General features: G+C 41.7%; 1 protein-coding gene across 8 annotated transcripts in view; it reads left to right on the top strand.

Moving 5' to 3' along the window:
• Positions 1-24,829, top strand: part of UBR4 (ubiquitin protein ligase E3 component n-recognin 4) — a 140,048-nt gene that overhangs the window by 58,964 nt on the left and 56,255 nt on the right. For 2 of the 8 annotated variants that reach the window (XM_050789719.1, XM_050789710.1), the window contains exons 47-64: positions 541-704; positions 1,161-1,377; positions 2,226-2,442; positions 3,219-3,251; positions 4,396-4,459; positions 4,893-5,027; positions 6,039-6,213; positions 6,925-7,008; positions 7,098-7,238; positions 8,115-8,236; positions 8,936-9,047; positions 10,957-11,087; positions 11,210-11,387; positions 11,842-11,946; positions 13,489-13,626; positions 14,514-14,688; positions 23,964-24,060; positions 24,715-24,822. In XM_050789719.1, the coding sequence (XP_050645676.1) occupies positions 541-704; positions 1,161-1,377; positions 2,226-2,442; positions 3,219-3,251; positions 4,396-4,459; positions 4,893-5,027; positions 6,039-6,213; positions 6,925-7,008; positions 7,098-7,238; positions 8,115-8,236; positions 8,936-9,047; positions 10,957-11,087; positions 11,210-11,387; positions 11,842-11,946; positions 13,489-13,626; positions 14,514-14,688; positions 23,964-24,060; positions 24,715-24,822 (2,396 nt within the window). The remainder of the gene's footprint in view (positions 1-540; positions 705-1,160; positions 1,378-2,225; positions 2,443-3,218; positions 3,252-4,395; positions 4,460-4,892; positions 5,028-6,038; positions 6,214-6,924; positions 7,009-7,097; positions 7,239-8,114; positions 8,237-8,935; positions 9,048-10,956; positions 11,088-11,209; positions 11,388-11,841; positions 11,947-13,488; positions 13,627-14,513; positions 14,689-23,963; positions 24,061-24,714; positions 24,823-24,829) is intronic. The other 6 variants (XM_050789729.1, XM_050789738.1, XM_050789737.1 and 3 more) reach the window with 6 other exon arrangements.

Here is a 24,829-nt window from a genome sequence, read left to right as displayed (position 1 = left end):
GAAGTATAGATCTCTTCAGTTGGTTAATTTCCCACTGAGTAGTGAAGAGCCCACCACAGGTCTCTGAGCTGGTGGTCTAGCACTTGACTGACTGAGGACTCTTCAGGAAAGTGAAAGCTTGAGTTTAGCAGTGAACGAATCCAGCTAAGCAAAGACCATTACAGGGATCATCACATTACCTTAAATTTGCTCTAGAGTACATTTCAAAAGAATTTTGGTTTATTCATTTACATTCTCCTATAAAGAAGTAGTTTCTATTGTTTATTTTAAATAACCCAGTTATGGGAAAGCCTATTGTTATTAACTGTACACCCGATACCAATGCCAGATTTCTTTGTATTGCTAGGACATGTCATAGTTAGGGATAACAACCATTGAAGAGCTAACCACATGTAGGCATTATGCTGATGCAAATGTTATAATCCAGAGTTTGTTTAGATTAGAGTGTGAGTGTGGGCTCTGTCTGGGAGGAGTCTTTACCAGCGGTGTCGGGTCAAAGGTAGGAGAGACTCTCTGACGATCTGGTATCATTCTCTGCAGCAACCCGCACATCTAGCCAGGTGACTTTCCCCATTGACTTTTTTGAACACAACCAGCAGCTGACAGATGTGGAGTTTGGTGGTAATGACCTCCTGCAGGTCTATAATGCACAACAGATAAAACACCGGCTGAATTCCACCGGCATGTATGTGGCCAACACCAAGGTGAGAATGGCACTGAACTGGGATCAGTCCCTGGGTAAAAGGATTCATAAACAATATGGTTTGGGAATACATCTCCTTTTAGAATGCAAGTATGGAGTATATACTTGCAGTCACAACCCTCGGTTCTAGTTAAATGGTTCCTTAGAAAAATGGATATTCTCACTCACTTGGCAAAGGACTTGTACAGGTTGGGTTTCCACCAGTACCAGCAGGATTACTGTGTAGAGGACACCAAAGAGGTTGTTAATGCTGGGGAGAAGGAAGCCTGACATTGAAGAGAATCTGCTCTCTTTTCCTATTTTCCCATTCTTAGAAACAAGGAAGTCATTACCAGGGAGTTAAAAGGATAAGATTTAATGAGCTTCACATGTTGAGACAATGTCAGAGAAGAAGGAGTCCTAGTTCAGACTTAAGAACTTCCGTTAGTTTCTTGATGTGTGCCTTGTCTCCCTACAGCCTGGAGGCTTCACCATTGAGATAAGTAACAACAATAGCACTATGGTGATGACAGGCATGCGGATCCAGATTGGGACTCAAGCAATAGAACGGGCCCCATCGTATATCGAGATCTTCGGCAGAACTATGCAGCTCAACCTGAGTCGTTCACGCTGGTTTGACTTCCCCTTCACCAGAGAAGAAGCCCTGCAGGCTGATAAGAAGCTGAACCTCTTCAGTGAGTCACCAACCCCTGGTGCAGACTCTGTCCTCATTGTGACTGCAAAATTGGGAGCCACTGGTCTGTGACTCTCCAATATTCTGGGATCTCTCCACTCTACTGGTTTTTCTGTCCTTTTGTCAGGAAACTTTGAGCTTCATTTGAAATATTAAAGAGGCAAGGTGACAGGAAAGGAGTACACTGGAGCATGGTAGCAGTAAAGATAGGGCTGCACTTCGTTAAGTATTCATTTCTATAGTGTTGTGTCTGCCTCACTAACGGGGCTACTTCTGTGTTTAGGCTGAGAGGAGGCAGATTGACATGAAATTGCAAGGCTTTCTTAAAGCACAGAGGAAGACCTCAGGTCCACGTGGCTGAGAGATGGTTAGCAATGGCTTGCTATGCCACTGAAAACTACACCCTCAGAATACAAATCCTTGAGCCTTACTCAAGACTGCATTTCTCTGTCAATTATTGGCCATGGTCTGATACGCTTTCTCCTAGATATAGTTGCTGTTAGTGAGAATGGTCATGATCTGTACTTTGAACAAAGAAAGTGTGTAGAGACACTTGGGAGTGAGGGGTAGGGGATACAATACTCTGAAGCAAAAGAGGACCCTTACAGTGATGATTAGGGACTCTTCTGAGTAGGAGATGTAATTGACTTTTGGTCCCTGGAACTTTCTCCACATGTATTCAGCATCTATACACGATTAAAGTGCTGTGAATATCTCAGAAGATAAAGTTTCTCTATGTCTGTAAAATTGACATGATTTACTTCTTTGCTCCAACCGTTCTGATCTTTGATTTGGAGGGGTGGCTCTTTAGAGAATGTGCTTCCTAAAGTCCTCTCTTGCTTATTGCAGTTGGGGCCTCGGTGGATCCAGCAGGTGTCACCATGATAGATGCTGTAAAAATTTATGGCAAGACTAAGGAGCAGTTTGGCTGGCCTGATGAGCCCCCAGAAGAATTCCCTTCTGCCTCTGTCAGCAACATCTGCCCTTCAAATCTGAACCAGAGCAACGGCACTGGAGATGGTGACTCAGCTGCCCCCACTACGACCAGTGGAACTGTCCTGGAGAGGTACCAGTGCTGGCAGGGGGTGGCTTCAGTTTTTACATCTTCCACTCACTGCAGAACCTTCCCGTGTCTTGAGAGAGCCAGCTTCTAGTAACCATCTCAAGGCTAGCCTGGGATTTTTTCAAGTTTTCATACAACTCGCCCATATTCAGTGTCTCTTTAGTGTGCAGACAAAGCCTGAAAAATGTGCTCAGAGTCATGTGACACCAGAGTCTCTCCCTGGGCAGAAGTTCTGTCCCTTCTCTTAATGCTCAGGTACCCTTTAGAGTAGCCAGAGGCCACAGGCTAGATGATGCTGAAGCCAGTATTCTAGATTAGGATCCAGGCTTGCTGAAATGATAGGAAAACATCCTCCCTTCCATTCTGAGCTCATCATCTTTTCATCATCTTTCTCTGCAGTAGCTACTTCTGTGGTAATAACATTGCCAGCAAAGAGGCTGTCTGCTGCCTCTTGTAGCAGAGTCCAGAGTTTCCTTAGTCTCCCTACAGTGGCATTCTTAAGCATTGTGCTTGGCTTCTTTGTGCTAGGTAGCTGCTGGTTTGCCATGGTAGATGAAATACCGTAATTCATGATGTAAGATTTTGAGTTTCTTACATTGTAAGTCACAAGAATAGCCTTGCTTGGAATCACTGCCTCCCACCAGCAGCCTCCTCCCTCCCTTCCTTTCTCTTTCTTTTTCCCCGATACCCTATCCATACATGGTTGCTTAGGATGTGTTTCCAGGTTTCTCTGAGCTTCACATTTTTTTCCTTTTTTTTTTCTTTGCTTCTCCCCCAAGTTCTGAAACTGAGTCCCTAACCAAGCTGGACCGGTTAGTATGCCCTCTTTCTTTTCTCTGCACGAGTGAGTGTGTGTCAGAGAGCAGTGTAACCAATGGTGTGGCTTTGCATTGATTCTGCTTCTGTTGAAGAGTCCTCCCGCTTCTTTCTGTTCTGGTCATTGCATGGCTACAGAGCTGTCCCTGTGTAAAAATGGAGTACATGGAGGATTGTAAGTGCACTCTTGGTGTTGGCCATGTCAGACACTCTCTCAACTCTCTCTTCCTTACCCTAGTCCTCTCTGCTCCCTTTCTAAGTGGATGAAAAGGGGGTTCGGGGTAGAGGGATTAGCAGCAAAGTCCTACCATCTGATAACCCACTAGAGAGCTCGTTCTATCCAAATTTATTTTATGCCTCAGGTTCCTCTTCCCTAGTTCTTTATTGCCTTCCTCTACCCCTTAACCCTTTTCTTTCCAGTTACCTTCTGAATACTTTTCTTTCTCTGTCCAGAGCTTCAGCTGTCAGGATGTTATTCTTTTTACTATGCCACATTAAATTGAAAGGAGTAAACCCTGGGGAGCATGTTACTTGGTACCCTTTAATAGTAGTAGTTGGGTTTCCTATTCCTTTCCTAAGGGGAAATCGCTCAGTTTTCTAAAGATGCTTTGTATTTACCCCTTGAATGTTGGCAATTGGCATGCACCTAAAAAATAGTTTGTTCTCTCCCCTATACTTAGGGACTCATAAGAAATGCCTTTGTGCATATATAACTTTAAACTTTCCAATATAAGAAGATGGTTTTTACCTTTCCCTTTGTGTATCCTTTTGCCCACTGATCTCTGGGCACCTGAGCTTCGGGTCCCATTGCATCAAGACTGTTAAGCCCATCTCAGTGATCCCTGCCACAGGCAGCTGAAGGAAGCACATTTATCCTCTTTGAGGAAGAAAAGCCCCGTCTTTGAGTTACGGATTATGAACATGGCCTCAGGTTGATCTCCGAGCAGGAGCCAGGTTTCTCCTGGCCTGTAACATAGGAAACGATATGCATGGTGCCTGTGGCAGGTCTTATTGTGCTTTGATTTTGTATTTGGCATTCATTAGCTGTCCCCAAGGTCCTCATGACTATAGTTTGCTTAGGCTAAAGCGCAAGGCGGAGAGAACGGTGTTGTACTCAAGCCAGGTTTTCTGTCTCCCCAGGCTGGTTGTGAGTTCTTTAGAAGCCCTGGAAAGCTGCTTTGCCGTTGGCCCAATCATCGAGAAGGCAAGTCACTTTTTCAAAGCACATGGAAGCTTTCTGAAGAGGCAGGAAGTCAGTGGAGTTGTCTGAGGCCCTGAGGCCTCGCAGCTAAAGAACATTTATAGTAGCATAATCTTGATTTGCTAAGAAGCTCCAGAGAAGTCTTCAGCTTAAGGCCTCATGTCCTACTTTTAGGGCCCATAGTGAGCATGTGTCATAGAATAGGATGCGTGTTGGTACAAGAACACTGTTCTGGGAATCATGAGCTTGGATTCCATTTCCTCATCTGGTAGGAAGGAGGATCATAATTTCTGAATTTTTTTTTTTCTCTTTGCAGTCCATGGAGCATAACCTAGCCCTGGTGGCCTAGAAGGAAGGAAGGGCAGGCAGAGTGTAGATAGTTCATTCTGCCTCGAGTTGGTGGGGTTAGTGATAACCTTGCCGTCTTTTGCCTCAGGAGAGAAACAAGAATGCCGCTCAGGAGCTGGCCACTTTACTGTTGTCCCTGCCAGCACCTGCCAGTGTCCAGCAGCAGTCCAAGAGCCTTCTGGCCAGCCTGCACACCAGCCGCTCGGCCTACCACAGCCACAAGGTAACTGTTCTCTCTCAGGGATGCCTGTGTAGGAAAGGAAATTGCAGTGCTGACAGGGAATCAAATAAGTTAGCTTTTCATTGTAAAGCAGCAGCACAGCAAAGTAAGGTAAAGAGAGGATAGCATTCAGATTAGACCTACATTTTACAGAGTTTGTCCTGAGAAATTCTCAAGTGCCACTCAAAACTGAGGATAAGCCAGTGACTGGGCCCCTGGTTTATACTTACTTTTCTGTCACTCTAACAGGATCAACAAGACTTAAGAAAGAGAGGGAGGGACATTGAGTGTGGGTGGCCTTCTCACTGGAAAAGGGTGAGGTGAGGGAGTCCCTCAGGAGACAGACTGCTAGTGTTTTCCCTCCCTCAGCTGTGGCGTAACACGAGAGGTGCACTGTCCTTGTTGGTGAGACAAGTGTTGCATAGTTGTTGGAGTGCCTCTGATGGCAAAATCTGGGGAAAGAGGGTATCACTTATAAAAGAAAGGCATTGCCAAAGGAGACAAATTGGGCCAATTTCTGTAGATGGAAAAGATGACAGTTCAGACCCCTGAGGAAGAAAGGCTCTGAGAGGAACCATCAACCCAGAGCTTTGGTTAGCTTCTGTGCCTCCAACCCAGGGAACTGAAAAATGTGAGTTTAACCTGCTGAGCCTCTCGAGGAAAGGCAATTTTGGAAACACTGTCCTTGGGTAATATGAATTTGCTAGGAAATGGCTCTTCTGTTGTAGGAGAAAGAAATCCAGCAGTTCTGGAGAACTGAGTAGATTTGAATTTTCCCATCATACTTTGATACTGCAGGGTTTTTAATTTTTTAATAACATTAATATTTTATGTATTAAGAAACTTAACTATATGGGGCTGCTTTGAAGATTTGTTGTAGGTGATTGGTGTTCATTGGCCTGTTCTCTTGAGAGGAGGTAATAATCCTGGTGATCTGCCAGCTTTTCTCTCCTCTTTGCTTTTGTACCCAGCTCTTGCTTATGGCTGACCCTCTGTGCCCCTGTTGTTTTATAGGATCAGGCCTTGCTGAGCAAAGCTGTACAGTGTCTCAACACATCCAGCAAAGAAGGCAAGGATTTGGACCCCGAGGTGTTCCAGAGGCTGGTGATCACAGCTCGCTCCATTGCCATCATGCGCCCCAACAACCTTGTCCACTTTACGGAGTCAAAGCTGCCCCAGATGGAAACAGGTGAACTTGGCCCCTATGGCCGTGGTCCTGAGATCTGCTTCATATGCCTATTTACCCTCTCTTTCTTACTGTTCTTACTGGCCTCTGACTGACTGCATGCTCAGAGACAAGGATTTTGCTTCTTGGTCTTTATACCTTGTAGGGCCTTTTGACATTGAAATTGTACCATTTTAAACACATTCTTTTTCCAGTGCTTATCCTTTTGATTATCCTTGAGTTTATTTAGTGTTATAGACATCAGATATAATCTGTCTCTGAAGTTACTACCTCTTAGGAGCTTCAGGGGAAAGCTAAGCTTGGTTGGGCCCTGGTTGCTTTGAAGCATCTGTGACATATCTTTCACTTTCATGCTGTTCTTTTGCCAGTGCTATTATTAATATGTGTAGCAGCTTTCTCAGTGCTTAGTGCTGTTTCCTCATCTCCTTTTCTGTTGGCTGGGTAGCAAACCTGTTTTGTCATTGTCAAATTGAGCTGATTGCTGCCTTTACAATTCTCTGTTATTTACATGCTCTATCATCATCCTGTTCCTCCTTTTAATACTAGAATCCCAGAATTATTCTAGAGAAATCTCTAGAATGTTCATATGTTCCTCTAGGTTTTAGAAGTTGAACAGTTGGAACTGAGATCTTTGAATCTGCTGTAAACATCCTAAATGCTCCCCCTTCTACTTAATTCTAACATACAATGTTTTCTGCGATATTCCTTTCCCAGACTGTTTTTTTCCTAGATGTGCCTGCTGGAGTCTAGGGATAGTTGGCATATTGATTGGGCCCCCACTTGAAACTCCCTCCCCAGGCAAGCTTCCTTGACCTGAGTTAACCTTAAAACAAATTAAATTCCACCTCAGATTTACCATCGTTGATAATTTTCTTTCTCCTGCTTAGAAGGAATGGATGAGGGGAAAGAACCGCAGAAGCAGTTGGAAGGAGATTGCTGTAGTTTCATCACCCAGCTTGTGAACCACTTCTGGAAACTCCATGCATCTAAACCCAAGAATGCCTTCTTGGCACCTGCCTGCCTTCCAGGTATGTTAAAAGGGATATTTGAATCTTGGTAATGAAGCCTGATGTAAGTTCTGTCTTTGAACAGCCATGACCATTAGCCATTAGCCTTCATTCTCCATAATCCATTTCTTCCAGAATTCATAATTGACAAGTAGAAGTCTGTGAGATAAATGCAATGTTCCTGAGGAATTTAGCAGTGTGGCAGAGTGGGATTTTCTTGTACCATATCTTTTCACTGGGGTTGAATATTTTACATAAAGAGGCACTGTGTGTGTGTGTGTGTGTGTCTGTGTGTCTCCTCACTGGTTTATCATTGTTTTAAAAAATCTTTGATAACTTGGCTTAAAGCCAGCTCAAAAGGCAAAAGTATCTTGAGGACTATTATATTTCTTTTGGTCTCTAACTTCTTATACCATTGAAAATTCAGATTGAAGGGTAAGGGTTTGAATAGCAATATAGAAAAGTAGGATGATCCTGGTGCTCATTCATGTTTGGAGGACACTTGGGTGGGTGAACCTAAAAGGCATGTCAAGGTCATGTTTTGTCATCACCTGAGGTTGGAGGATATTAGAGGACATTTAGTATCTGCCTTCCTCTTCATATTTCCTTGCCTTGTCTTTTGATATCCAGAGAGAGTGGACAGCTACTTATTTCTGTGACTCAAGATATCTGGAAAGGCTTTTGAGGACAATTTGGGAGATTAGGAAACTGTTAATGAAACAAATCACAAATAATACTGACAGGCTACTGTGTGTGAGTGAGTGTGTGTGTGAGTGTTTGTCATTTTGTTTGCATGACCTTTTATGCGGAGATAAAAAGCTACACTTTTGTCTCAGACTCTCAAGTAGTTAGAGCTTTTTTCTCCAGATTTTCAAATAATGTTTGTGTCTCCTTTAGGCCTAACTCATATTGAAGCTACTGTCAATGCTCTGGTGGACATCATCCATGGCTACTGCACCTGTGAGCTGGATTGTATTAACACAGCATCCAAGATCTACATGCAGATGCTCTTGTGTCCTGTACGTAGCATTACAATCTCAGAGAGCTCTCAGCAGCCAGGGAATGTCTGGGAAATTGTTTTTAGCTTGCTAAACTAATGAAATAAAATAGATTTAAAGGAAGCTGAAGGGATGAAGTTTCGAATATCAGTAAAAGCTTTAAGATCTTACTCCATGGAAGAGAAAGATTTGCAAAGGGGATGGGCTTAGTCTCTCTTGTTCAGTGCTGAATCACCAGGGATTGGCCTGCTGCTTGCTGCATAGTAAGTGCTAGGTAACTCAGTGAATTGTGACTTAAATGAGGGCATGAATGAAAGTAGTACATCAAGATTTCTATTTCCAGTGACCCTTTCACAGAAGCTTAGTGTTAAAACTACTGATTTTAGCACAGAGCTAAGATGCGCACTGGGGGCCTGATCATCTGATAAAAAGCCAAAGCCTTTTGTAAGGGGCCAAAATGGCCTCAGGAGCGAATGACCTGCCAGTCTATCCCCAGGAACTGAGAGACAGGAAGTTAGTGAATGGCTCTTTTATGTGTGCCAGGTCAGGAACGGGGGATTAACTTAACCTGCTGATGTGCCTGCTGTCCGCTGTGTTGCAGGTGAGAGTAGAGAGGTATCCACATGTGTGGGAGTGAGTGACCAAGAAAGGAAAGTGTTTTATAGAGAGTTTCATGAATAATACGAGACCAAAGCGTGACAGTTTCCTTTTAAACCTCAGGATCCTGCTGTGAGCTTCTCTTGTAAACAAGCTCTAATTCGAGTCCTAAGGCCCAGGAACAAACGGAGACATGTGACTTTACCCTCCTCCCCTCGAAGCAACACTCCAATGGGTAATGTGAGGTCTGGGTTTAGGCTCAAGCCTGTATTTGGGAGGAGGGGAGAGAGGGAGGTACAGTAGCATTAGACATGCTGCGCATGTTGACCAAGGTCCTGGAGACTTTTGTTTATGTATCTACCTTTTTTCTAATGCTACCTCACCCCATAAAGAATTTAAGGTGGCACATCAAAATGTATATGGTAAGTAGAATAAAAATAAAGATGAGAGGCCATGGCTCACCTAACAACCATGTAGGACCTTGTGAGGTGGCTGAAAGTTTCCTAAGAGCCATAGCAAAAATAAAAGCACAGTGACCAAAGACAAAACAAAAATGTAACTTTTCTTGCGATAGAAGCTCTTCATTAAATGTCCATTTTGTTGCCAAAGGGGCAGAATCCTTAGTGGACTTACCTACAATAAGTTGGATAGCAAATTTCACAGGAGTTTCCCTCATGATACACTTGGACACAGTCAAGGGCATAACATTTTACGATTCAGTAAAGGCAATTCTAAAAGGTGTCTGAATAACAGAATTATATAATTCTGGTTACTTGGCTTGATTTAGAAGTAAATTTCAAATGAAAGTCACTATGTACCTTTACATTTTCTTTTCTTTTCTTTTTTTTTTTTTTTGAGACAGAGTCTCACTGTATCATCCAGGCTAGAGTGCTAGAGTACAATGGTACAATCTCGGCTCACTGCAGTCTGTGCCTCCCAAGTAGCTGGGATTACAGGCATGTGCCACCACACCCAGCTAATTTTTGTATTTTTAGTAGGGACGGAGTTTCACCATGTTGGCTTAGCTGGTCTCGAACTCCTGACCTCAAGTGATCCACCCGCCTCGGCCTCCCAAAGTGTTAGGATTATAGGCGTGAGCCACTGCCCAGCCGTACTTTTAAGTTTTCTAATAGCAATATTATAAAGAGTAAAACGTAAAATTGATTTACTAATTATTTAATCCAGTATATCAAATATGTTATTTCAACATATATTGTCAATATACAAAATTTATTAGTGAAATATTTTGCCTGTTTTGGTACCATTTTGGGAATCCAGAATGTATTTTACACTAGTGGCACATCTCCTTGTAGACAGCCATGTTTTAAGTGCTCAGTGGACAGTGCATGTCTAGAGGAATGTACACAACTTTGTGACTTTCAGACAGTCTTCCTTGCATATCATTTATCTTGTCTAAGTTTGTGGCTCTTTTCTCTAGCAAGAACCTAGAGTGGAGATAGTTTATGTTTCTAAGGGACATATTTACATGCTTTAGCAATCCATTGAGTGGAAGATGAGGTCTCTATCCTCTTCTGACAATTAGGAGTCTCACCTGGACATCTTCCTTATTAGAAGGCCTTCTCACCTTCACACAAAAGCTGGCACAGGCAGGACCTGCAGTGGTATCCTTGGTTTCCAGTCAGTGGTTTTACACTTCAGTTCTGGTTCTTTTCATAATACTTACATAGTGTGAAAATCTCACTGACCTAGTTGTTTTAGAAAAAAGTAGTGAAACAAATTCTAATCTGTCATGACAGACAAAAGGTAAAGATCCCAATCATATGATTTTTCCTGTCTTATCCAAGGTCTCCTGAGAGTTAGTGGGCACTTGAGGGGCCTCCTGGTTTTAGATCTCTCGGCTTTATGGAAATCCCTTTGGAATCCAAGGTTGTTTCCTTCACTAGCTGGAAAACATTTTATTTTTGTGGGGGGCAAGCTGTCACAGCCGCCTCCATCTTCCCAGATGCTATAGGTCCAAGAAGTAAGAGAACAAGGCCAGGCATAGCACCCCGGAGTTCTCCCACTAAAGCCCAGGGTGCTAGCTGGTAGCTTGGCCAGGCTTTTTGTTGCCACATGACTTATCGCACCATGTGCCAAAGGAGGAAAGCAAGCACCTTCAGGTGACTGGGGTTTCTTTGACTCAGGAGACAAGGATGATGATGACGATGATGATGCAGATGAGAAAATGCAGTCATCAGGGATCCCGAATGGTGGTCACATCCGTCAGGAAAGCCAGGAACAGAGTGAGGTGGACCATGGAGATTTTGAGATGGTGGTGAGTCTCTGGCAGCAGGAGAAGGGGAGGAGGAGCTTCAAAACTCTCCTCTAGCTCTTATTCAGTGGACTTCCAAAAGTTACCATTTACCATGGGACACTGACAGAGCTTTCTCTCTGCAGTCTGAGTCGATGGTCCTGGAGACAGCTGAAAATGTCAACAATGGCAACCCCTCTCCCCTGGAGGCCCTGCTGGCAGGCGCAGAGGGCTTCCCCCCCATGCTGGACATCCCGCCTGATGCAGATGACGAGACCATGGTTGAACTAGCCATTGCCCTGAGCCTGCAGCAGGACCAACAAGGTAGAAGGCCATGCCAGGAACAAAGCAGCCCATTGGCCTTGCGCAGGAAAAGAGGGTTTGGCAGTTACTGATATCCAGCTGACTTAGCTTGTCCCCAGATTTGGGGAGAGGTTGATCTGGGTGAGAGCTGTTCAGAGATACAGGTGGAGAGTGAGAGGGCTGTGGTGGGAATTTCAGTCTGAGCGCTAATCTCATAGTTTCTGCCAGTTTGGGTTATTTCCTCTCGAATCTTAGATTCCTCCAGCCTGTGTCCTGCCTGAGCTGAAGGAAGCATTCCACCATCTCTGTAACTGAACTTGGTGGGTGGACAGCAGTGGCTGTTGGCTAACTTCCTCTAGGCCAGAGGGGGTCACATGCTGGTGTTTGGAGACTCTTGAGGGCAGCACGTGGCCAAAGCAGCACTGTGGATGGGACCTGGAGGGGATGTTGTGCTCACTCTCCACTTGTTTCCCAGGCAGCAGCAGCAGTGCCCTGGGCCTGCAGAGCCTGGGACTGTCCGGCCAGGCACCCAGCTCTTCCTCTCTGGACGCAGGAACCCTCTCTGACACCACAGCATCAGGTAACTGTCCACAGCAAGGAGCACGGCTCAGGGCCCCAGGACCCTCAGGCCTTGTCTCCACTGCTGTGAGAGTGTAATGGGCAGCTGCTTTGACAGGCCATTCTGGACTTCCTGCTTCTGCCTTGGCTTTAGAAAGATGGGTGTGGAGGGTGTAGTGCTGTGGCTCGGCCCTGCTGCGCACAGCTCCGCTTCCTCACACTTTGCATGCTGCCTGGCTTCAGCTACTTCCCCACGGAAAAGCCGAGAGAGCGGCATGCAGGCTGATCAGCTACAGGGCTTCCACTTCAGCTTCCAGCGTTCTTTGTCAGAGCTCTAACAATTTAGACAGTATTAAAAGAGAGACAAGAAATAGAACTCATACTTTTTACTTTTTTTATCTTCATTTGCAAATGAAAGGAGAGCTACAAGAAGCTAGATGGTACTTCAGAATTCTTGGTCCATGTGACCAACCATCAGGGATCTATGAGCTTGAGAGAGAGGGTTTTTGTGGACAATTGAAATCTATAGGAAATCTCCAGAACTCATCTGCTCTTTATTTTCAATCTTTTCCCTAATCTGATTAAAAGAAAATGTTTAATGAATAGAGAGTTGGACCAAATGGAGATACCTGGTCAACCCCTGAGTAATTTAAGGGTTGATTTATAGTTTTTGAGACTGATGCTTCCTTGTGTTTTTTTTTTTTTTTTTCTTTTCTTTTGGAAGTTTTAGCCTGGGTAGATAAGAAAGGGAGAGAGCGGCTGGCCCCACCTGCTGCCATGGCTTGTTGCTTTTCTCAGGTCTCTTTAGTTGCTGCCATTTCAGGCTCTGAGGTTGCTGTTGTGTTGTGCCAGTCGTGTTCCCGCTGTGCTCTGTGGCTGTCCTGGCTTTCCTCCCCCATGTATCTCATCCAGCATTTTCCTCCTGTCTCAGCTCAGCCCTGATCCTGGATGCTGTGGCTGTCTCTGGGGAATTTCCTTGCTTCATTATTAGCATCTGATGAGGATGATTAGGAAATGTGAAATTTCCCCATGAGCTCCCCTTTGGACCACTTGCTAAAAAAAACAAAACCGGGTTGATTCAAGAGCTCATGCTAAGTGACTTCCTAACATAAGCAAAAATTGACTGATTTCAAAACAAATCTCGTTAAAATTCAGAGTTCTATGCTTTGAATGGTAATGGCTAGTTTCAGATCTCTCAGCAGGTGTCAGTAACACCTAAACAATGGTAACCATGAAGCATTTTAGCTAGAAAACTCAGCGTCCATGTCACAGATTCTTACTGAACTTGCACTGTAATGTAAACAGCGAAGGAAATGCCCAGTGAACTGGGTTTTCTTCACTCCTGTCTAAGTACTGTTTGCAATGCACCGTGTATAGTGTTTGTTTCTGTTAGCGATTAACCAGCAAAGCAAATCTTTCCCTTTTTTCTTTGACGACAGGATATATAAACTGCATTGTGTCCTATGCACTATGTGGTTTGATGCTTTCATCCCAAGGAGGGCTCTTTTTTTTTTTTTTAATTTTTTTATTTTTTAACCTGTAACAGCTCTCGTTACTCTCTCAGCTCCAGCCTCAGACGACGAGGGCAGCACAGCAGCAACAGATGGTTCTACCCTTCGGACCTCTCCTGCTGACCACGGTGGTAGTGTGGGCTCGGAGAGCGGGGGCAGTGCGGTGGACTCAGTGGCTGGCGAGCACAGTGGTAATGTGCCATGGAGGGGGGCAGAGGGTGGGGACAAAACAGGAATCTCTGCTTGGGTCCTGGGGTTGGTTTTTGCAAAGAAAAGTTATAGAGACTCATTGAAAGTCTTGTGGACTCTCTGAAAGTCTTATGGATTCATTTGGCCTCAACTTTCGAGTTTCAAATGTTCAATGGCTTAAGCTCAGGGGGTTAGTATTGAAATATTTTACAGATATTTACTAATTATCTGTTAGTGGAAAAAAAGCATTGACATGCATAATTCTTTTTTTTTTTTTTCCTCTCTGAAACTGTGATGATGTGCATAATTCTAAGTCATGATTAGCCTAAAACAGTTATGGTGTCACCTTGAAACCCATTATCCTATGGTTTCTGCTCCTTATTTATTTGGGGGAGGGTTTTTTTACGCGATCTTATTGTTAATGATCTGATGTGTTCACATAGCATACCATCCCCACAGTCTACTAGCTGATGAGGTGGGACTCTAGAAGGAGGGAACATGACAGCCATTTTGGTTTGACCTTCCATATCAGTCCGTGGGTAGCAATCAGATACAATTTTTACAGAGGAGATTAAGAGCAGCTAATAATTTATAGATTCCCATGTCAGTGTATGTTTCCTCTGAAGTATGAGATAGAAATGTATTAGCATCTGAGATTAAGATTATTCTTATAGGTGGGTCTTATGTACCGGGGAAGGGTTAATGGCTACTGTGAGAGTGATTTAACACAGTGCTGTGGGGTCTTACTTAGCTTTACGTATAAGAAAAAAATACTACCAGTTGCTGTCTAATGCTACCCGTTATTATCTATTGGCTGCTGCTTTAGAATGCACTGGGTTCCTTCATGCTTTGGGAGTTGATTTGTGCTTTTTAAACTATTTCCCTCTAGTGTCTGGCCGGAGCAGTGCTTATGGCGATGCTACAGCTGAGGGGCATCCGGCTGGACCAGGAAGTGTCAGCTCAAGCACTGGAGCCATCAGCACCACCACTGGGCACCAGGAGGGAGATGGCTCCGAGGGAGAAGGAGAAGGAGAAGCTGAAGGAGATGTCCACACTAGCAACAGGTCAAAACCTAGTCCTCCACAGTTAAGAGACTTGCCTATCTGAGACTATTTCAGGAATAGTAGGACTGATCAGTTGTAGGAGGTAGAGTGGTGATAACAGTATATTTCTTTTGAAATATTAAGGTGTAAACTTCTGAAACAGTTTAAAATCTTAGGAAGTGCTCTAGGTCTTTGTCTTAGAATTATATTAAATCAATTACAGAGAATAGGAAGTGGTCTTTCTCTTAAGGCTCCTCTGAATATCTTAGTGACTGTAAAGTGATTGTCATAAAAACATGTCTTTCTTACTCAAATTTTTCCAGTTTCATCAATATCCATACACTCAATGTATGGCATCCTCTTTACAAATGGCACCGCTGGAGGCTCAACATTTAGGTATACGTATTAGGTGTCCTAGAAGTGCTCCTTGTTCAGCATGTTCATAAGGTGAAGGAGAAATAAGACATAGCAAATACATGCTTATGGCTAGAAATACCAGTGGTGAAGCATTTTGAAACTGAAAGTGATCTATAAAATCCTAATCCATTTTTGTGGTGGAGTTTGGTGCTAGATTGGTGAAGTGAATGTATTCTTATCCCAGAGGTAACTAGAGAAATAGAAGACAAACCTGAAAAATAAGACTCAAGATATAATGTTTGTTGAATTTGTTGAGGCCAGTAGTTGTTACATTAGTGCAAAAATAGGTAAGTCAGAATTTTTTTTTTTTTTTTTTTTTGAGACAGGATCCTCCCTCTTGTCACCCTGGCTGGAGTGCAGTGGTGTGAACACAGCTCACTGCAGCCTCAACCTCCCAGGCTCAGGTGATCCTCCTACCTCAGCCTCCCGAGTAGCTGGGACTACAGGTGTGCGGTACCACACCTGGCCAATTTTTGTATTTTTTGTAGAGATGATGTTTTGCCGTGTTGCCCAGGCTGATCTGGAACTCCTGAGCTCAAATGATCCGCTCATCACCTCCGGAAGTGCTGGCATTACGAGTGTGAGCCCCTGTGCCTGGCCCAGAATTTTGAACTAACTGATTTCTATCAGGGAAAAAATATGGTGCCTGATGTAGTCAGGCATCAGAGACATTTAAAGGGGGCATCAAAGAGTGCCTTCCACATTCTCTATATCCTACTGCTTGAATGTAAGCCGTTTACTTCTCTGGATGAATTTCTCTGGTTCTGTTAATAGATATTTTGATAGAGTTTTTTTTTTTTTTTTTTTTTTTTTTTTTTTTTTTTTTTGAGACGGAGTCCCGCTCTGTCACCCAGGCTGGAGTGCAGTGGCCGTATCTCAGCTCACTACAAGCTCCGCCTCCCGGGTTCACACCATTCTCCGGCCTCAGCCTCCCGACTAGCTGGGACTACAGGCGCCCGCCACCTCGCCTGGCTAGTTTTTTGTATTTCTTAATAGAGACGGGGTTTCACCATGTTAGCCAGGATGGTCTCGATCTCCTGACCTTGTGATCCACCCGTCTCGGCCTCCCAAAGTGCTGGGATTACAGGCTTGAGCCACCGCGCCCGGCCTTGATAGAGTTTTTTAAAAATCTCCTAATATTTTTCTTAATGTGATTTCTAGGTTAATTCCCTTATGTTCAGTTAACTTGGTCTCTATGATTTTTTTAAAATTTACTTAAAAAATTTAAAATCCAGTCTACTTTTGTGTTCTAGTTGATATAGTTGAGTTCATTTACAATTAATGTTGATTGCTGACAGATTTGGAATGGATGTCTGCTATTACTTTGTGCTTCTTATTTGTTCTATGTGTATCCTTTTCTTTCCTTGTTGGCATTCCTTTGAGTTGACTTGCTAATTTTTTGTTCCTGTTTTTTTCCTTTTTTCCTCCAACTCTGCAGGTTTGGAAGTTGTTTACTCTGTTTTTAATCTTTCAGTGGTTATATTATGCATTTTAACTTGCATACTTACCTTATTCAAAATGAAGTTTAACTAATAGCTACACCTTCTGAATAATATGAGGATCTTAGAAGACTTTACTCCTTCTTATCAATATAAATGATCATTTTTGTGTGTTTTAACTTTTTTAATGTCTTCTTAAAGCCTTTAGGATTTTATAGTTTATATGGTCAGTGTTTGTTGAAGTTTTACTCATATGTTTACCATTTTATGTGCCTAACATTTCTTTATGCCTCTGAGACCTCCCATCCAGGATCATTTTTTTCCTGAACTGTATCATTTAGATTTCCCTTTAGGGAGGTTTGCTGGTTTACAATATCTCAGATTTTGTTGGTCTGGAAATATCTTTATTGAACTTACATTTGAGGATGTATTTTTGATGGGTATAAAATTTTGGGTTGGCAGCACCCCCGACCTCCCTAGTTGAAAATGGTATTCTATTATTTCCTGGCTTTTGTTATTTCCAATGAGAAATCAGCTCCTATTTTAGCTGTTGCTTCTTTGAAAGTAATGTCTTTACTGCTACTTTTAAGATCTTCATTTGTCATTATTTTTGCAATTTTACCAGGATATGTGATTTATTTCTTTACATTTGTTTTGCTTAGTAGTATTTGGGACTCTTGGATGTGTGGGCTAGTGTCTTTTATTTTGGAAAAATCTCATCTATTAATCTTATCAGATATTCTTTTTGTCTTATTTTCTGTTATTTTTCTTTCTGGGATTTCAGTTAAATAGATGTTAGACCATCATATTCTCTTCTTCATGTCTCTTAAAATCTCTTTTTCTTTTGTGTTCCTTGTGCTTATTATAAATTTCTTGATCTATTTGAGTAGCATTAAAAAACATCAAATACATAGCAATAAATTAGAAAGATATGTAAGACTTCTACTCTGAACACTGCACAATCTCAGAGAAGTTAAAGACCTAAATAAATGAAGAGCTACATTTATGGATTGAAATACGTTTATGGATTGAAAGACTCATTGTGAAGATAATTGTCTTCAAATTGATATAGAGCCATATAATCCTAGTCATAAATTTTGGCTGGAGTTACGTGTTAAAATTGACAAGTTGATACAAACATTTATGTGGATTAGCCAAGGCAATATTGAAGAAAATTCATAAAGTTAGAGGACTTTATAGAACTATAACTTATTATAAAGCTACGGTAATTAAGACAATGTGATAATGGTATGAAGATAGACAAATAGATTGGTGGAATGGGCTGGAGTTCAGAAACAGCTTCACACATACCTGGTCATCTGATTTGTAACAAAGGTGACACTTATGTACAATGGGGGAAAGGAGGGTTTTTTTCGATAAATAATAATGGGTCAGCTGGAAATGCACATAGAATAAAATGAATCTTGACCTGATCTTATATGCAAAAATCAACTGAATTATAGATGTAAATGCAAAGGGTAACACCTTCTTACTTTTAAAAGACAAAATGTCTTCATAACTTGGCTTTGGTGAAGATTTATTGAATAGGACACAAAAGCATTAAAAGGAAAACAAATGTATAAACTGGATTATATTCTCAGCAGCTATTCATTTTCTCCTCCCCTCTTCTCAGTGTTAAGGTTTCAGTTAGGTAGTTTTTCTTTTAGGCTCCTAGGCTAGAGTGGGGCGGGAGGTGCAGGTGCAGGGAAGAGTGTGAAGGGAAGTCATTTATTACTGTTTACTTTTAAAGTGAGGGTGTAGCCTTCTGTGGTTCTTCTATGAGGTTCTCTTTGAAGACCTTCCCTACTGTCCACAGAGGAGGTCTAAAGAAAAAAAAATGAAAACCTTCCCCACTTAAGGAAGATCCTCTGCTTTTATTTCTATTCCAAATGCCCTGTGAGGTCCTGGCAACCAGAGGGTCAAGTTGCCTTCAGAACATCTTGGCCTTAACTTGTCAAATTTCAAAATTCCCTAAAATCTGTCTCTGAATTCTGCTTACATCTTTGGCTTAATAACTTGTTAATTGCTAGTGAGCTCATTATTACTTTTATTTTGACTTTGTATCTGATCATCTTTCTTAGTTCACTTATTCTTGTTGTTTCTTGTTTTCTTTTCTTTTAAGACAGTCCTACTTGCCCAGGCTGGTGTGCACAATCATAGATAGCTCACTGCAACCTTGAATGCCTAGGCTCAAGGAATCCTCCTGCCTCATCTGTCTGAGTAACTAGGCACATGCCAGCATGCCCAGTTGTTTGTATTTATTTATTTATTTTTGAGACGGAGTCTCACTCTGTTTCCCAGGCTGGTATGCAGTGGCACAATCATAGCACCTTGCAACCTCAAATGCCTAGGCTCAAGGAATCCTCCTGCCTGGGTAGCTAGGTGCATGCAACCATGCCCAGCTGTTTTTAATTTTTTTTTTTTTTTGAGACAGAGGTTGGAGTGTCTTGCCCAGGCTGGAGTGCGGTGGTACAATCTCGGCTCACTGCAACCTCCACTTTCCAGGTTCAAGCGATTCTCATGCCTCAGCCTCCTGAGTAGCTGGGATTACAGGCATGTGCCACCACACCTGGCACCCAGCTAATTTTTGTATTTTTAGTAGAGACAGAGTTTCATCATGTTGGCCAGGCTGGTCTCGAACTCCCGACCTCAGGTGATCCACCCACCTTGGCCTCCCAAAGTACTGGGATAACAGGTGTGAGCCACCGTACCCGGCCTAGTATTTATTTTATTTATTTATTTGTTTATTTATTTTTTTGTTGAAACAGCATCTCACTATTGCCCAAGTTGGTCTTGAACTCCTGGACTCAAGTGATCTTCCTTCCTCAGCCTCCCAGTGTTGGGATTACAGGTGTGAGCCACTGCACCCAGCTCACTTATTTATTCTAATGATAGATTTTAGTGGATTTTCTGCGTCCACAATCTTATCACCTGCAAATAACAGTTTAACGTTTTTCATTCCAATCTTCGTACCTTTTAATTTTCTTTTCTTGTCTTATTTCATTAGCTAGGACCTCTTGTACAATGTTGAAAGAAGTGGTGATGATGAACATTATCTCATTCCCAAACTCAGGGTGAAAAGGTTCAATACTTTCTCATTAAGTGTGATGTTAGTGCAAGGGTTTTTTATGGATATTTATCAGATTAAGGAAATTTTGTTCCTAGTTTGCTGGAAGATTTTTATCTTAAATGGGTTTTTCAAGATTTCCAGTTTCTTGTGTTTCATGTATTGAATCACTTATATGGTTTTTCTTCTTTATTTTATTTAAGTTTATAGATTACATTAATTGATTTTTCTATGATTAAACCTATTTAGTCATGGTGTGTTATCCTTTATATCACGTGACCTGATTTGCTAATTTTTAGTTTAGGCTTATCATTTTTCTTTGAGATGTCTTTGTCAGGGATTGATATTCACCTTATTCTGGCGTCATAAAATAAGTCAGGGCATGATCCCCTTTTCTCTTGCTCTAGAAGAGTTTGTATAAGATTAGTGTTCTTTCTTTCATAAATTCTTAGAGAAATTTACCAGTGAAGTCATCTGAGTCTGGACTTTATGTAAGGGAAGATTTAAAATTAGGTTTATTCTTTAAATGCTAGAGAATTATTTTTATTTATTTTGGTTTCAATTTTGGTATATTGTATTTTAAAAGGAATTTGTTGATTTTATTAAAGTTGTCAGTTTTACTGGCATAAACCTGTTCATATTTTTTTTTTCTCATCTTTTTAATGTCTTGACAATCTGTAGTGATTTGCCTTTTTTCATTTCTGACAATGGTGACTTATTCTTTGTCAGTCTTGCTAGGAGTTATCAACTTTATTTGAAAGAACTGGCTTTTGGTTCTGGTTTTTTTCTGTTGTATGTCTGCTTTCTATTTTATTCCTGCTTTTTATTATTTCCTTTCTTTTGCTATTTACCATTTTTTACTATTTTTTGTTGTTGTTGTTGTTCTGTTGTTCCTGTTCTATCTCTGGCTCATGAGATACAAACCTAAATCATTTAATCATATGTATTTTAAACCTACTTTAAAAATACATATTCGGCTAGGTGCGGTGGCTCACGCCTGTAATCCCATCATTTTGGGAGGCTGAGGTGGGCTGATCACTTGAGGCCAGGAGTTCAAAACCAGCCTGGCCAACAAAGCAAAACCCTGTCTCTACTAAAGATATAAAAATTAGCCTTGCATGGTGGAGTGCACCTGTAATCTTGGCTACTTGGGACGCTGAGATAGGAGAATTGCTTGAACGTGGGAGGCGGAGGTTGCTATGAGCCGAGATCATGCCACTGTACTCCAGCCTGGGTGACAGAGTGAGACACCATCTCAAACAAACAAACAAAAAAACCAACCATATTTGAAACAACGTATTTTTTCTAAAATTCCATCTTAATCTTGCTTTGGCTGCAGCTCACATATTTTGATAATGTTGTGTTTTGATAATGTATTTTCAATGCTGTTCAATTCAAATTGTTTTCTATATTCTGTTGTAATTTAGTCTTTGGCCCATGGGATATTTAAAAGTATGTTACTAAATTTCTAAACATTTGGGAATTTTCTATTTATCTTTTTGTTATTGGTTTATAGTTTAATTTTACCATGGTTGGGAACATGCCGGGTGATTGTAGATTTTTTTGTTTGTTTGTTTTTTGAGACGTAGTTTCACTCTTGTTGCCCAGGCTGGAGTGCATTGGCATGATCTTGGCTCACTGCAACCTTTGCCTCCCAGGTTCAAGTGATTCACCTGCCTCAGCCTCCCAAGTAGCTAGGATTACAGGCATGTGTGACCACGCCCGGCTAATTTTGTATTTTTAGTAGAGATGGGGTTTCTCCATGTTGGTCAGGTTGGTCTTGAACTTTTGACCTCAGAGGATCTGCCCACCTCGGCCTCACAAAGTGCTGGGATTACAGGCATGAACCAGGTGGATTGTAGATTTTTTTTTAAAAATCTCTTGAGACTCATCACTGCTTCTAAAATGGTGTTATATCTTCTTAGGATTTTCATTTGTTTTTAGGAAGAGGGTGAATTTAGGTAACCTAGCCATATTGATAATGGAATTCTCTATAGTGGTTTTAAGTTAACCTTTTTTCATGAATAAGTTAATTAAATAATTGGTTAATGAATTATTTAAAATTTTTTTGGTTTTATTTTCTGTCTTTGCTTAGTCGAAACATGAATTATTTTAAATAAAACAGAATTTTACTTTAAGTCACTAAAGAAAAGGAAACTGCAGTTTTTGGTGCTGTGTTTACTTTTTCTTTTTTTTTTTTAAAGTTTTAGGAGTACTGTGTAAGAGTTTGAAAATAGGTTGGGTCTGGTGGCTTATACTTGTAATCCCAGCACTTTGGGAGGCTGAAGTGGGACGATCGCTTGAGCCCAGGAGTTTGAGATCAGCCTGGGCAACACAGGGAGACCCTGTCTCTACAAAAAATAAAAAAATTAGCCGGGCATGATGGCATGCGCCAGTGGTACCAGCTACTCAGGATCCTGAGGTGGAAGGATCTCTTGAGTCCAGGAAGTCAAGACTGCACTGAGCTGTGATTGTGCCACTGCACTCCAGCCTGGGCAACAGGGTGTCCTAGGCTCAGGAAACAAAATGAATGAATGAATGATGTTTGAAAATATTCTGCTGTGATCTTGGTCCAAGTCTAGACTCTGCTCATTTTGTTGACTTTTTCTTCATGTGTGTATATTTGCGTGTATGGTCTCCAAATCTGAAGATATTAATCCATCTCAAAACAAATCTGTCTTATGTTTTATGTTGAAACTGTTGAACTGCTGCTATCATCTCACCTTTCCTCACTTGTACCTGGTCCATCTTTGAACAATTCTTAAATCATTTGTAGTCCCCACCTAGCTTGGCTAATTATTAACAGACACGTGCATGGTGTTCTGAAGAACAGTTAGCTCATTCCTTTGAGTTCTTTTTAGAATCATAATAATTTATAATTCACGTAAGACCCCATATTTTCTTTCATTCATTCTTTTTTTAGAGACAGGGTCTTGCTCTGTTGTTCAGACTGGAGTGCAGTGGCATGATCATGGCTCACTGTAACCTTGAACTCCTGGGATCAAGTGATCTTCCTGAGGCAGGACTATAGGCACATGGCACCACGTCTGGCTAATTTTTTACTTTTTTGTAGAGATGAGGTCTTGCTATGTTTCCCTGGCTGGTCTTGAACTCCTGCCTCAGCCTCCAAGTGTTGGGATTATAGACATGAGCTACCACACCCAACCCTAGACCCTGTACTTTCATCCAGACTTGTATTATTTTGAAAAGATTCTGGGCTGGGTACAGTAGCTCACTTTAGCTCTGTTGCCCAGGCTGGAGTGCAGTGGTGTGGTCATAGCTCACTGCATCTTTGAATTCCTGGGCTCAACCAATCCTCCCTTCTTAGTCTCCTGAATTGCTGGGATTAGAGGCACACCATCATGCCCAGCTGTTTTCTTTAAAACAATTTTTTTGGTCCTTTTTTGTATTTAAAAAAATTTTCTTTTTAAGAAAAGAAAAAGAAAATATTCTGGATACCTGCTAAGATATGTAACACGTGAAAATCACACATTAAAAAAAAAAAAAATAGGCGAGTGGTTTCTTACAAATAATCTCTAAGATAAAAATGAGACAAGGACCATTTACTAATTATGAAAGTGAATCCATTGATTTATTCAGCAACTATATTCTTAATCTGTATGAGATTGTGTATTAGGGGAGACTGGCAACCAAATTGTCAGCAGGACCTTAATTAATTTTCATCATCCTCTTGAATCAGTATATTAGCTAGAGATCCAGGGGCACATACTTAGTACAGAAGGTCAGCTGTATATCTGCAGATGAAGGCTAGGTAATGGCCAATTGATTATATGGGAAAACTCATGGGTCCAGTAGGAGAGTGTGACGTTGAAACAGAATATTGTATTAGGAAGATGGTGGACAAGGTGTGAGACAGTAGAGCAGTGACTGGACTTTATAAGAATTTGGGAAACGTGAGAAAGAAAGGGCTGGGTCACTGCAGCTGGGTGATACAGAATTTGTATATAGAAGAATTCTAGAAAATAATGTCTGGAGGCACAATAGGGCCGCATACTAGAAAAAAGCCATAAATCTTGCAGTTGGAGCTTTGACTTTGAAACTGAGAACTACCAGGGCCTGGAGGCTTGGGAAATACTTTGAACTTTCCTGTAGTAGGATTTCTTTCAGTGCCATCAGTTGTATTTTGGAATAGTTTTGCTTTCTTTTAACAGAGTGAGATCTCTCCTTCTGTGTTGCTGACCGGCATACCAAGTAGGCAGTTCTTAACTTTTTTTTTTAATGCTGGAGATTGTTCCTAAGCATTAGGCTTCTTGTTGACCTTGGTAGCAGGGTTGGAGTGGGAAGGGAACTATATTCAGCTGGTTTCTGTTGGAGTACAGCTCATGTTTTCTATCTTTTCCTCACCCTTTTAGGCTGCACATGGTCCGTCTAATGCTGTTGGAGAGATTACTGCAGACCCTGCCTCAGTTACGCAACGTTGGGGGTGTCCGGGCCATCCCGTACATGCAGGTATCTCTTAACTCACCTGGGTCTCTGTCAGGTCATGATTGGACTACCCTTAAGCATGCCCGCATCTCTGTTGCAGAGGACCTGGAAGCCTTCGTTTGGTGTTAGGCCACAGAATAATGCAATTTAATTTTTGAGCTACAAATTATAGCTCTTCATTTTATAAATGAGAAGGCTAAGGGTCAGAGAATTTTTTCAGTGCGCAAGTTCTTCCAGGTAGTTATTGACAGAGCCGGTGCAAAGCCCGCTCCTGAGATTCTGAGTCTCTAGTTTCTTCGTTGATATTAGTGGGCTAATAGCTGTTCTTCCACTCACTAGCTGTCTTCCTCAGATTCAAAACTGTTCTTTAATTCTTAGTTCAGTGTACCACCTTTTCTCAAGCTGCTTTGCTTGGATATAATATAGGTTAGTCCATTAATTTTACAAACTTTTTACAAAACATTTTTTGTAACGTCAAGTGTGGCATATATCAGAATTTGACTTTTCTGACTCTGAACACTGAAGCTTTGGATACTGGGAATTTAGAACGCTGTAATGGATTACAGTTATGATTGATAGGGATGTCAGGAAGATGAGGGTTTCTTCTGAAACACCCCGTATTTCGAGTCGTTCTTCTTTAGGAAATTGGGTTTTGTGTTTTCTCTCTTTGACTTCTAGGTCATTCTAATGCTCACTACAGATCTGGATGGAGAAGATGAGAAAGATAAGGGGGCCCTAGATAACCTGCTCTCCCAGCTTATTGCTGAGTTGGGTATGGATAAAAAGGTAAAAT

Source organism: Macaca thibetana, chromosome 1 (assembly GCF_024542745.1).
Source record: "Macaca thibetana thibetana isolate TM-01 chromosome 1, ASM2454274v1, whole genome shotgun sequence".
NCBI lineage: Eukaryota > Metazoa > Chordata > Mammalia > Primates > Cercopithecidae > Macaca > Macaca thibetana.
Note: the sequence above shows the minus strand (reverse complement) of the source record. Positions and strands in the feature narration are given on the sequence as shown.